Source organism: Bos grunniens, chromosome X (assembly GCF_055505025.1).
Source record: "Bos grunniens cultivar Pamir isolate PY7600 chromosome X, Bosgru_T2T1.0, whole genome shotgun sequence".
NCBI lineage: Eukaryota > Metazoa > Chordata > Mammalia > Artiodactyla > Bovidae > Bos > Bos grunniens.
The window spans coordinates 11,873,678-11,888,058 of NC_141194.1; the positions used below are offsets into that span (position 1 = coordinate 11,873,678).

The 14,381-nt window shown below is 44.8% G+C and overlaps 1 protein-coding gene across 1 annotated transcript; it reads left to right on the forward strand.

Moving 5' to 3' along the window:
• The first annotated feature begins 6,815 nt into the window (after positions 1-6,815).
• LOC147339792 (melanoma-associated antigen B4-like) lies at positions 6,816-9,974 on the forward strand. Its single transcript, XM_086386719.1, has one exon. It carries the CDS (start codon positions 8,034-8,036, stop codon positions 9,063-9,065), a length of 1,032 nt encoding a protein of 343 aa, XP_086242845.1. The 5' UTR covers positions 6,816-8,033; the 3' UTR covers positions 9,066-9,974.
• The last annotated feature ends 4,407 nt before the right edge of the window (positions 9,975-14,381 follow it).

The window sequence follows — 14,381 nt, forward strand, 5'->3', positions numbered from 1 at the left end:
CAACCTAGATAGCATATTGAAAAGCAGAGACATTACTATGCCAAAAAAGGTCCATCTAGTCAAGGCTATGGTTTTTCCTGTGGTCATGTATGGATGTGAGAGTTGGACTGTGAGGAAAGCAGAGCACTGAAGAAGTGATGCTTTTGAACTGTGGTGCTGGAGAAGACTCTTGAGAGTCCCTTGGACCGCATGGAGATCCAACCAGTCCATTCTAAAGGAGATCAGCCCTGGGATTTCTTTGGAAGGAATGATGCTAAAGCTGAAACTCCAGTAATTTGGCCACCTGATGGGAAGAGTTGACTCACTGGAAAAGACTCTGATGCTGGGAGGGATTGGGGGCAGGAGGAGAAAGGGACGACAGAGGATGAGATGGCTGGATGGTATCACTGACTCAATGGACGTGAGTCTGAGTGAACTCCGGGAGTTGGTGATGGACAGGGAGGCCTGGTGTGCTGTGATTCATGGGGTCGCAAAGTGTTGGACACGACTGAATGACTGAACTCAACTGAACTGAAAAGAAATTCATGAACCATCTGTATTGTCTTTATGATCTGGAAGTAGGTAATATGTCCCTGAAAGAGAGATTTTCATGGTAATGTGAAACACGACCACAGAAAATATTGAGAAACCAAAAAGCAATTAAGCAAATATAAAGGAAAAAGCTGTTAACTTGTAGTTTGCCTTATTTCCTCTAACCATTTTTTTTTTTTTTTGGTAAAAATAAAATATACTTTGCCTTAATTTGGCTCATTTAAGAGTATTTATTTCTTTTGTCCCAGTGCACTGCATAGTCTCTGCTATCTACTGGATAAAAATAACCTCAGATAGGAAGGTGGTATTTTGGATGTTCATAATAATCATAACTTCCATTAAATTAAAGACCAGTGTTTCTTATTCAGTATGACTCTGCTTTATATGTAGTACATGCATTCCAGCATTCATGCAGGATAGGATTTAGCAGACTCCATTTATAGATGGATAACTTGCAATTGTCTCAAGTTCACAAGACTGATAAAGTGACCTTCATCAGACAAGTCCCCTGATGTGCACTAGTCCAGAGTCCTTCCCTTTCTTTGCAAGAGCAAGCACTGAGGAAATCTCTTTTCACCAGTGACATATTTGGTACCGTGACTAGGACTGCTGCCACGGTGAACTCCAGTGGTCTTGCCCAAACTGCTGGCTGGAGACCCCTGACTTTTGCTCTATCTCTCCCATGAAAATTTGCTTGCTGTCACTCTCTGCTTTGTTCTCTTTCCATGACCCACAGGGCAAGATCTGGGTCAGCTCACTGTGTCATGGCTCCTCTCAATTAAGAGCTGCGAGGAGTACACCCAGGCTGTGCATACCCAAAGAACACTTGGGTGGCAGTTGACACTGTCTTAGGCCTGGTAGACACAGAATTTCCAATGGTGAAGGCACCTACTGAAGCCAAGACTTTTCTCCTCTCAGTCTTTGTCATTTCCTCTATGGCTCTACCCATTTTGAGGTGAGAAGTTTAACCGAGAAGACTGCATGATGTTCAAATTAAGACCGAATAAATAATCAGGGACTTGATTGGGTGAGTTTCTTCTCCGTAAGTCCTCGAGCTTAATCCCAGTGTGGTTCCAGAACCAGAACTGCATCAGCAGCCAAAACTGGGGGACTCTGCATCCTTCTCTAGATTTTTGGCATAACTCACCACACCCTGACCTTACACTGTGGGTGATCCCCTCCCTTCTGGGGATCTCAAGCAGACTTTACCTATAAAAAGGGCAATGTGTCCTGGAACTGCAAGCTGAGGTTAGGAACAGAGAATTGCAAAAACTACTGGCATGAACAACTCTGTCCAAACATCTACATTAAGAACCTTGACTGATCTCTAGCATGGCTTCTAGCAGCAACCTAAGGCCACGTTCTAGGACAACTCAGCTACCCCTGAGTTCCTGTTTAGAAAAGTTCAAGGCTACCAAAGGAATCTGTTCCAGCCAACATCTGACATAAGCCCCTCATCTTCCTTTACAGAGAGTGTCTATTTAAAACAAAGATCAAAAACAAAACAAAACAAGAAACCCTCATGATTACAAGAAAAGTGTGACAGAAATCAACTAGAAATTGATAACAAAAAGACAGCAGGAAAATTAAAGATTATTTGCAGACTAAACAATAAACATCTAAATAACACATGGGCCAAAGAGAAAATCTAATGAGAAATTTTAAAATATTTTTACAAAATGAAAACAAAATTACAACTTATCAGAAGGTGTGTGATACAGCAAAATCAGTAAAGAGGTATACACGGCATTGAGTGCCTATAACAAAAAAAAAGCCTACAATTAATAACTTAAGCTTCTATACTAGTAAACTTGTGAAAGAAAAGAAAAAGCAGAGGAAGAACAAATCAAAGCAGAAACCAATGACACTGGAAAAAGGAAGGTAATGCAGAAAAAAACAAAACCCAAAGAAGTTTCTTTAAAGATACAAAATAAAAAGAAGATAAAATTCTCCCCAGGCTAAACAAGAACAAAGAAAGAAAACACAAATTAAATTACTAATAGTAGAAATGAAGGAGGGGCCATTACTACTGATTCCATGGACATTAAAAGGATATGAGTGAATATTATAAATAACTCTGTGCCTACAAAAAGGAAAGGTTCCACTGAGAAACTGCTTGAAGGTATAACTTAGCACCACTTTCACAAAGAAAAATAGATACTAGGAATAGGTCTGTATCTATTAAAGAAATTTAATCTATAACTAATAAGCTTCCAATAGACAGTAATAGACCCAGATGTTTCCACTGATGAATTCTAACAAAAATTTAAGGAAGAAATTATAACAATTCTCTACAATCTCTCCCAGAAAATAGAAGCAAAAGGAACACCTCCTAATTCCTTTTCTGTGAGGTATTACACTCAAATATCAAAATCAGATGAAGAAATTAAGAGAAAAAAATTGAACACAAATACCTCTCATAAACATAGGAGCCAAATCCCCAAAAAAATATAAGAAAAGAAACCTAACAATCCATAGAAGGAATTACATACTATATCTAAGTAGGATGCATTTCAGATGTGCAACATTTGAAAATCAGTAATCATAAATCATAATAACAATAGTCTAAGGAAGATAATCACAAGATGAGATCAACAGATGAAGGAAAAAAATCATCTGATAAAATCCAACACCCATTCATCATAAAAATTCTCAGCAAACTAGATACAGACAGGCATTTCCTCAGCTTCATATACAACATCTGAAAAGAAATACAGGTAAAACATCATACTTTATAGTGAGAAGACAGATGCTGTCACACTAAGGTGAGGATATCCCTTCTCACCATGCCTATTCAACACTGTACTGAAAGTTCTAGCCAATGCAATGAAATATGGGAAGGAAGCAAAAGATACAGATATTTGAAAGGGAAAAATGGAATTATAATCATCAACAATAAGAAAACTCCAGGCATTAATAATCCAGGAGTATATGTTAATAAGGTTAGCATATTATCAATATATAACTACTATATAATTAATATATTAATAAAGTTAATCTACTATATACTTAATAGATTAATAAAGTTAATACATAATAGTCAATTCTTTTCCAATAAAGAGATGGAACTTGCAATTAAAAACCTAACACCATTTACATTAGCATCAAAATATATTAGGAATAATTCTTTAAAAAATATGTATAAGATTTACATGAGTAAAACTCATAAACTGCACTGAAAAAAATTAAAGAAGATCTATATAAATAGACATGCCATGTTCATAGATACGGAGATGCTATATTGTTGAGATGTCACTTATTTCCAACTTAACCTAGATACTTAATGCAATTCTGTTTAAAATTCCAGCAAGATAGCTTGTAGTTAGCAGCCAACAATTTAAATTTTATGTCAAAAATGAAATGATCCATAATACCCACTGAAGTCAATATTAAAAGTCAAAGTTAGAGAATTGATATTACTGGATTTCAAAACTTACTTTAAAGCTACAATACTCAAGACTGTATGCTATTAACAGAATAATAGACAGATCAATGCCACAGAACAGAAAATCTAGAAACAGACACCCCAAACACTCAACCAACCTTTAACAAAGGCGCAAAGGCAATTCAATGGAAAAGGACAGTCTTTGAAACTTACAGTCCTGGGATAACTAGACATCCATATCTAAGAAAAATGAATCCACATACAAACTCTAAACCTCTCAAAATAATTAACTCAAAGGGAATCACAGACCTAAATGAAGAACTCGCTATTTATAAAAAATTGCAGGGACATCCCTGGCAGTCCAGTGTTTAAGAATCAACACTTCCACTGCTGGGGGAAGAGGTTTGATCGCTGGTCAGGGACTAGGATTCTACATGCCATATGCAATAGGCAAGAAAATCTAGAAGATAACACGGGGGCAAAACTTGAGTTTGGTAATGAGATTTTAGGCACAACACCAAAAGCACAGTCCATGAAAGAAAATAATAAGCTGAACCTTGTTAATATTAAAAACTTCTATCTGCAAAATATACTAATAAAAGAATGAGAAAGAAAGGCCACAAAAGGGTAGATATAAGTCTTTTTGCAGGGCAAGAATGGAGACACAGACGTAGAGAACGGGCATGTGGACACATCGGGGGAAGCAGACAGTGAGACGAATTGAGAGAGTGGCGTGGACAAATATGCACTACCATGTGGACGACAGGCATGAGGGGGAAGTTGCTGGGTGACACAAGGAGTCAGCTCTGTGACAACCTAGAGGAGTGAGGTCAGGGGTGGGAGGGAGGATCATGAGGGAGGAGATATATGTATACTTATAGCTGCTTCATACAAGAGAACCTGACATACCATTTAATTATCTTCTAATTAAAAATAATTGTTAAAATTCTGTGAATTTAAAAACTGAAGTACATATAACCACTAGAGTTATATACAACTGTGCCAAGTGAATAAAAGTCAAAGCAAAAGATCACAGTAACAATTTGATTCTCGAATTAAAAATCTTAAAAAACAGGACAGGAAATATTCAAACATGTAAGAGACTTCAAAAATCTGGAATAAAAAAAAGATCATGGCAGCAAAATCATCCAGTTGGTCTGGAAGAATCAACAATTACTTACACCAAGTAACAGAAAATACACCATAAACAGAAGCAACCATAGAAAAAATTTACCTACAAAGAAACTTTAGAAAAATGTATTCAGTCTTCATGCAGGCAACAAGAAGTATTTCCTGAGAGTCTTAGGAAAAAGAAGGCTCAAACAGAATAGTATGTTATGTATATTCATGAAGAACAGATATTGTAAGACTGTCAATTTTCTGTAACTCCTCTACAGATTTAGTACCACATTCAGAGTAGCTGAGACCACAATGAAACACTATCTGCTGCTTTTTGTACCCAGAAGTAACCACAGAAATCTTATGGAAGGAATAAAGAAAACTATTAACAAAAGTGAAAACATAAAATTAAATAATCCCTGATGGACAGTAAGTCTCCACTGAACTTGACCCTATGTGTGCCCAGGTGGGGAGTACTTAAGAGACTGGCACAGATGTGCAGGCTGCAAGGGAAGCAGACAACAGGATCAGCTGCAAAAGGCTTTAAATTTGAGCCCTGGATTCTTCCACTCTGCCCTGGGATCATGAATCTCCACTGCTTCACTGAAGGAATCTGAGGCAGCATCTCCGAGGCCCCGTGCCAGGACCATGGGGCACCAAAGTTTGGCTTGGATGTGGCAGTACGGCCCAGATCATGAAATAACCAGCGCAAAGTTTGTTGTGTGTGTGCTTAGTCACACAATTGTGTCTGACTCTTTGCGACCCCATGGACTGTAGCCCACCAGGCTCCTCTGTCCAAGGGGAAACTCCAGGCAAGACTACCAGAGTGGATTGCCGTGCCCTCCTCCAGGGAGTCTTCCCAACCCAAGGATTGAACCCAGGTCTCCCGCACCACAGGCAGATTCTTTATGGTCTGAGCCACCAAGGAATGCTAGTGGATGAGAACTGGCCCTTTTAAATGATCACCTTAATAGATTATCACCCAGGGACTAAAACGGAAAAGTTAGTATCACAGTAATTGTACAAAACGACAAACATCATCTCAGAACTTTTGAGCAATGACCCTGAAGTCGACTGAGAGCCCACAGTGAGAACTCTCAGGCTAAGGAGCCCCTTCACTTACTCTTCTGGAATTGTATGAGCATGGTTGGGGACAGGGGTGGACTTATACCAGAAAGGGAAGGATTTCCAGGCCCTGTCAGCAGTCAATATGAATGAAGTTTCCGAGTGAGATGTGAGGGGTTCCACACCACAGAAGACAGTCTCCCATCCCTTCCTCTCAGCTCATCTTACCTGTAGCAGCCATTTCCAGGAACCCTCAGGTAGAAATGGCGAGATGAGACGTATGTGCACTTCATACCAGGAGACTCAGGGGTTCACATCTTTGATATAAGGCCTTGGCCTCAGGTCAGCAGATGGGACAATAGCCTAGCATCTAAAGGGGTTAAGGGAAGGCATGGAAAATGACAGAGCATTGCTTACTATAGAAGAGAGAGCCCAAGAGAGCCTTCGGTGTTGGTCTCATGGGCTCCAGGAAGTTAGGCTTGGGCTCCCCAATTCTTCCTGTTGGGAGTGCTGACACGAGTGAGAGGCATGGAGTGAGCCAGCTGACAGTTCAGGACAGGGACGTCCCAGGACCCCTTAAGAGTCAAGGGAAAGTCCACGTGCCAATCCTGTGAGAAGCTCCCCCGGAACCCCGCCTGTCCAGGTCCCGCCCCTGCTGTCCTCCTGGAGCCCAGATGCGCATGACAGGAAGTGACGTCCTCCTAAGCACGCTGGGGGAGCGACGCCATCCTTGACAGTGCCGCTATCTCTGAGAGCTGCCGTTGACGGTGGCCAGAGGGAGCAGTCCCAAGTGTCATCGGGTGTCAAGATCGGAGGTGACGTGAGTTACGAGTGCAGGGACAAGTCTCTGTACCCCCATTCCCTTTTCCCTCTGAAAAGAGGGGGCCAAACAGCCTCTGGCCGCCCTACCCCTACACTCAGACCAGAGGATCCAGCCTAGCTCTTAGGCCCCAAGACCATCCACTAACCCCTAGGGGGTCTCAGGAAAGAATGCCTCGGTCAGGCTCTGCTGGACCCCAGCTCCGCTCAGTAGAGGAAGAGCCACGAGCCCTGTGGAGTGAAGAAGGGACCCTCGAGGGGACTGAGGGTCTCCATACACCAGAACGGCAGCCATGTGTAACCCCCACTCACTGCAATTTGGCTGCGGATTATCCGGGCAGCCGCTGAGCAGCTGTAAAGGCTTGAGGGGCTCCCTCACTGCGACCTCAGACACGGGACACTCGAAGAAGAGGGGACTTTGGTCTGAGGGGCTGGCAGCTGGTCAGTAGAGGGAGGATGTCAGGGTTCGGGAAGATTCAGGATGAGGGCCATCTTCCCCGACAAATGGGCGACTCAGGACCCTCTCCTGTGCTCAGCGCTTCCCCCCGGCCAAACATCGGGAAGGGGGGCGGTGGTCTGAGAGGGGAGCTTGGAGCCTGGTTGTGAAGGGGCAGCCACGAGACAGCAGAAGGGCAGGTCCTGGGACCCTTCAGTGAGGGGCTGAGTATGCCCTCCTCTCCTCGTCTGGGGTGACAGGGAAGGTGGCACCGTCAGTTTTAGACAGGAGAGGGAATGGGCTGGGTGCGGGAAAGGTGGCGTTTGATATGGGTGTCTCGCACCAATTTTCATCCTGACTCTGAATGTCAGCTGAGAGGACCTGCCTCCCCTGCCAGCCCCCACTGGTCCCCCTTTTAACGCCCAGGCAGGACTGTCTGCTGCACCCCAGGGCTCACTCTCCCTTGCTACTTACTCAGTGGTCTCAGGGGACAGGCTGACCAGGAGAACAGGAGCCCTGTGGGTCCTAGAGCACTGGCCTCGAGGACCCCTCAGAGGCAGCTTCCATTCAAGCCAGGGAGGACTCTCCTCGCTGAAGGTTCTCACAGCATGTCCTTGTCCCTCCTCCAGGTGCCTTCCTGCCCGCACTCCCACCTGCGGTCCCTGACCTGCTGTCACCATGCCTCGGAGGCACAAGAGCAAGTCCCATGCCCGCAGGAAACGCCACGAGGTTCAGGGGGACACTCAGGAGGCCCAGGCCAGTGCTGCTGCAGCCCCAAAGGAGGAGTGCCCCTCCTCCCACTCTTCTGCCCCTCAGGGTTCTCCCGCGAGCTCCCCTGCTGCTGGCGATGGCCAGGAGCTTCAGGGAGCCATGGCCCCTAGCTCTCCTGATGCAGGGCCTTCATGTGCAGGATCTGATGAAGGTGCCCAGGGCCCTGAGGAGGAAAGTGCAGGTGCCTCCCAGGCAGCCCCTGCCACTCAGAGCACTCGCAAAGATCCTCTGGCCAGGAAGGCCAGGATACTCGTGGAGTTCCTGCTGGAGAAGTACACCAAGCAGGAGCCCATCACGCAGAATGCCCTGATGAACATCGTCAGCAGGAAGTACAGGCAGCACTTCCCTGAGGTCCTCAGTACAGCCCGTGAGCGCATGGAGCTGGTCTTTGGCCTGGAGATGAAGGAAGTCGACCGTAGAGGGAACATCTACACCCTCATCAGGAAGCTCAACCTCGGGGGAAACGATTGTCGGCGTGATGAGGGGGCGCTGCCCAAGTCCCGTCTCCTCATGGTGCTCCTGGGGGTCATCTTCATGAATGGTAACCGCGCCACTGAGGAGGAGATCTGGGAATTCCTCAGTATGTTGGGGATCTATGCTGGGAGGAGGCACTGCATCTTTGGGGAGCCCAGAAGGCTCATCACCAAAGATCTAGTGCAGAAGGAGTACCTGAACTACCGCCAGGTACCCAATAGTGATCTTCCACGCTACGAGTTCCTGTGGGGCCCAAGAGCTTGTGCTGAGATCAGTAAGATGAAGGTACTGGAGGTTCTAGCCAAGTTCCATGGTAGGGTCCCTAGTTCCTTCCCAGACCTTTATGACGAGGCGCTGAGAGATCAGGCGGAGAGAGCAGGGCGGAGACGTGCGGCCAGGGCTCCCACCATGGCTGAGGCCAGTGCCCCTTCCAGGGCCAAGTCCTGCAGCTCCTCCCACATTTAGGGAGGGGGGCAGGGCGCTTTGTTCCCTTTGTGTTGGAAGAGAGCAGTCAACCTCCTAAGTAGTGCAGAGTCTTAGGGGTGGAGGGAACAAAGCCCATATCTTACAGTTTAAATGGTAAGCGAGTTTAGGTCTAGTTTGTTTTAACAAAATATATATGTTTTCTTGTATTCACATGAGAAATACCTAATGAATGATGATTTAAATTAGAAATGTAAAGAGGTGAAGGAGGTGTTTAGTATTTTCAAATGTTCTTACCTTTGATAAGGTTTATTGTGCTTCAGAATTCAAATGTATGAATCATATAAATCATAGTTTCCAGCTGTTTTAATGTTTTAAAAGTTTGGGTATTTGTAAAACACACTGAAAGTACTGAATATATTGTTCACAATGCAAACAAGATAACATGACATGAGAAGAGAACTTTTCTTGAAGAGTAGTGAAGCTTCTAAAGTGTGCATGGTAGTGGGGGTTAGATCACATTTCTTTCGATCACATTTCTCTTTCTGTTTCACATGAGTAACTTCTACATATTATTTGTTTCGTTTTTTTGTGTTTTTTTTCCCCAATATTTTTACTTCTAAGAGGTTGTTTTTCCTCAGAGTATTAATTTGGTAATGATACTGCTGTTATAGTCACTGCTGTTTTAAAAGTTTTAAAGGTACAGTTTTGGTAGATATAAAAGAAATTCAGGATCCATCTGTATTGTCTTTATGATCTGAAAGTAGGTCACATAGCACTGCAAGAGTGATTTTCATGCTAATGTGAAAGAAGACCACAGAAACTTTTGAGAATCAAAAAGAAAATGGAGAAAAGAATACAGTAGAAAGTCTTTAAGTTGTGGTTTACCTTCTTTCTTTTAAACTTTCTTTTAGTAAAAATAAAAAAAAATACTTTGACTTATTTAGCTCATTTAAGAATATTTGTTTCTTTTGTCCTAATTCACTGCATATTCTCTGCTGTCTCCTGGATTAAAAGTAAACTCAGATGGGAAGGTGGTATTTGAGGGGTTCGCAGTAATCATAACTTCCACTTATTACAAACCAATACTTAATCAGTATGCCACTGCTTTATATGTAGAACATGCATTCCAGCATTCATGCAGGATCAGATTTAGCAGACTCCATTTATGCATGGATAACTTGCAAATTTTCAAGTTCACAAACTGATGAAGTGACCTTCCTAGGACTAGACCCCCGATCTGGATTAGTGCAGAGCCCACAATGTGCCACTTCTCCCAGCCTAAGCCAGACATCATGTCGTTTCATTCATTTTTCCTCTAAACACTCCAAAAAATGTGTCTCGTTGGATACATGGGGCCCTGTTCCAAAGAACTGTTTTGGAATAAAGGTTAAAAAATGCTGATAAATGAATGGTATGAAAGAAGACAAACTACTCAGGGATAATGTGGTCATGAACACATGCAATGTCAGATACCCTGAAAAGATCAATATGCCCTCATTTATCCTTCTTGATTCTCAGGGACATAGAAGCCTTAGCTTAAGCGCTGTGTCCTCAGGTCAATGGATGGAAGAGTCCCAGCCTCTGATATTTATCAAGGGGAAGATTTTAGGACACTAGGGGTCCCACAAACTATATCCTGCTTCTTGCCTTGTGTGGCCATGGGGAGAGCAGTCTGTCAGAGGTGTGCCTTCCTTTCCTGCAGGGCAAAGGTGGCGGGGTTCTCAGAGAGTTGAGTGTCTTGGTCTTGTGGCAGCAGCTCCAATTCTGCCCAAGTAGGAGATCCTAACAGACCTTCATAGGATTTACAGTGAGGACACTGGGTGCTGATGAGTGGACCCCCAATAGCAAGGGGGATGGCATGGAGGAACAGGCAAGGGTAGCCAGGGAGTAGCTCTCTCAGCCCCCTTGTGTTTTCTCAAGAAGGCGAAAGCCTTGGCCACAGGCCAGCTGATTCAGCCAGTAGGGAGGGTGAATTCCCATATGCTACCGGAAGTCAGGGTAAGAAACCTGATCTAAGACAGGGGGACCACTTGACTCCAGAAGAGAGGGGAGCCCTAGAATGTTCTCCTCCTCAGAAGGCCCCAGTAGCTTTGCACACATCTGGTTCATCCTGTCTTCCAATCCAGAACTTCCAAGAAAGTAATGCCTTTGTTCTGAGGAGCCCAGCATCAGGTGAGTGGAGGCTGCAGTCTGGGTCTGGTCAGGAGCGAGGATGAGGTCCCTGAATGAGGGGCAAGAGGACCACTCAGCCCAGAACAGGGGAGAGTGTGGAGGCCCACCCCTGATATCAGCCCTATGAGACCCAGGAGAAAGCTTTCTGGCTGAAGTGTTCTCTTTCCACTGGAGTGGCCTCAGGGAGATGAGAGCCTTGGTCTACTGGGAGAAGCCTCACTTCAGTACAGAGTGGAAGCTACTGACTCGAAGTGAGAATAAAGGGACTGCACCTAGAACACAGCCCTGCCCCTCTACCCCTCACACTGGCAAATTTGGGAATGTGGGCATGATGCACCCCACACATTTCTTTTTAGAGCATCTCAGGAGGTGAGGTGCTGGGGCTCAGGGGTCAACCTCAGGACAAATTCCAGGTCATGCCAAGAGTCAAGTAGAGGACCATGAGGACTAAAGGAACCACTCACACTATACCACTTTTATAGAATCCCTCCCCTCGGGTCAGCCATGAGTGACCACAGGTTGGCAGCCCTCACATCCTCTGAGGAGGTCTCAGGGAATTTAAGGCTGTAGCATGAGAGGACAGTAATAGTGAAGAGAGGGAGGAAATACAGGTCTTCCTAGGAGCCTGACTGAGGACAGGTGCAGCCAGCATTCAGAAGGCCTCAATTTCCAGTCACAGCTTTCTGTCCTGAGAGACCACAGGTAGATGTGGTAAGTTAGGCAACCTCTACTTTCTTCTATTGGGTCTCAGAGAGTTGGGGGCCTTACTCTGAGCACATGTCCTCAAGTAAATAGGAACTTCAACACCTCCCAACAGTTCCCAGAGGACCCCTGGTCATTTCTCCAGAGGAGCTTCAGGTAACCCTTGATGTGGCAAGGAAGACAGTTCTTTTATATGTGGGTCAGCTACTCTGTGCAGACTGATTTCCCTGGGCCTTTGTCCTTCCAGTCCTCCATGATAAAGGGAATTGAAGGAAGACTTCAAACCAAGTGGCATGCTCCTCCCCTCAAGTCCTTGCTAGGAAAGTTTACCTTTGATGTTTCTGCACATGCATAGCTGGCCCTTCCACTTGTTGGGAATAAAATTGCTCACTAAATTCCAGACAATAGTCCAAGCTGGAGACCTTCATTAGAAGGCTCCCACCAAGAGAAATGACAGCTCTTGGCTCAGGGAGCCTGCCTCCATATGACAGGGATAGAATAGCATAGGATACAGGGAGCTGTCCCAGGTGATTCTGTGGAAAAGAATCCACATGCAATACAGGAGATGAAGGTTTGATCTCTGTTCTGGAATATCTCCTGGAGGAGGAAGTGGCTACCCATTCCAGTATTCCTGCCTGGAGAATCCCATGGACAGAGAGCCTGGAGTGCTGCAGTTCATGGGGTTGCAAAGAGTCAGACAAGAATGAGGCCTTGACCACAGACAGACAGACTGGAAGATCTAGAAGTCTAGGAGGCGAATAGAGGTAGAGAAACATAGGAACAATCGGTAGACCGTTGTAAGTTAACATCGTTCAAGAAAGGTATCAGAATGTAGTGGAAGAAGGCAGGTTTGTTTAAATATAAAGCCATAAATAATACATGAGATGTTCCCCAGGCCTTTAGGTAAAAGAGGAATGTCACGACCCTTCTATCCATTTGAAGAAGTTCTACAATAATCCAAGTTTGACCTCATAAGGTCAGACACTCTCCTGCTCCAAATGAATTGGGAGGCAGTGATGTAAGCCTGACCCGTACTCAAAGAAGGCAGTCTTTCCTAGTCCTCCACTTTCCATTGACTATAGAATGTATTCCACTTAATCCTCCAGGCAGAGTTCCGTCACCTGACTGCTTGCATCTCTTACAAGCATCCTATATAAATTAATCTATTTCTTGCCTAACACTTTGCCTCTTGCTGAATTCCTTCTGTGCTGAGACACAAACAACCTGAGCTGCCCTAAGACTAGCTACCAGGTGAGTGATTCTAGTTAAAAGACCATGGTTCAAGTCCCAAACTGGATTTGGCAGGGGGGGGGAGGGGGGGCGCATTGGGGTCCTGGCCATGTGGATTTGAGTCAAAACCTGATGTGATAGGTTTCAGCTAGAGGAAGTCTCCATGCCACCCCTTAGAAAATTTGAAACTATGGCCTGTTAAACTGGCTCATAGGGCTAGAATGAAAGTCACTTTCTTCTGCATTTCTCTGCACCTAGACTCACAATATCTTTGCTTTTGGGTTTCCAAATCCAGACACTGTATGCCATGAATGCCTCCACTTTGTGTTTATAAAATTCAAGCTGAGAGTGTCTACAGGATAGGGTGAGAATGGACAGAAAAAGAAAAGAAAAGACATTGAGCTAAAAATTTTCTGGCTACCTTCTGAAATATGGCTGTCCTGGTGCCTCAGACGGTAAAGAATCTACCTGAAATGGCAGGATATTGGGGTTCGATCCCTGGATTGGGAAGTTCCCCTGGAGAGGGGAATGGCAACCCACTCCAGTATTCTTGCCCAGAGAATCCCATGGACAGGGATCCTGGAGGGCTGCAATCCATGGGGCCACAATGAGTCAGACATGACTTAGAGACTGAACAACAACAGCAATCTCCTAACACTTCTTCTACTTTACCACTTCTTGCTGCAACTAGTGAAGCCCATGCATCCTAGAGCCTGTGCTCTGCAGTAAGAGAAGCCACCACAATGAGAAGCCAGTGAACTCCAGTGAAGGGTAGCCCCTGCTCCTCAAAACTAGAGAACACACATGCAGCAAGGAAGAGCCAGCACAACCAAAATTAAATACATAAATAATTTCTTTAAAAAAAATACTCAGGGAAGCCACAACGGCCCCTGGGGTGAGAACTGAACCACATTCTGCCCAGCAAGATCACAGGTGAGGGATGCCACAGCCATGAAAAGTCCATAAGGGAATTCAGTGACACCCGAAGCCCCTTATGAGCATTCGTCATTTCCTTTTCAGATGGGTAACTGATTGTCCATCGCTGAAGACTTGCCCTTAGGGTTCCAGCGAGGTCCCTTATGTCCAAGTCTTCCTTGCCTTTAGGAAAAACTCTGAACTTCGAAAGACTTGCCAGGTAGACTCTGCTGGCTTGGCAATGCTAAATTTGCCTACAAAAGCCCTTCCCCTTCTCCAGATGATACTAACCATCAGCCAGCCACTGAGCCCTGTTCACACGAACTCTTTCTGGAC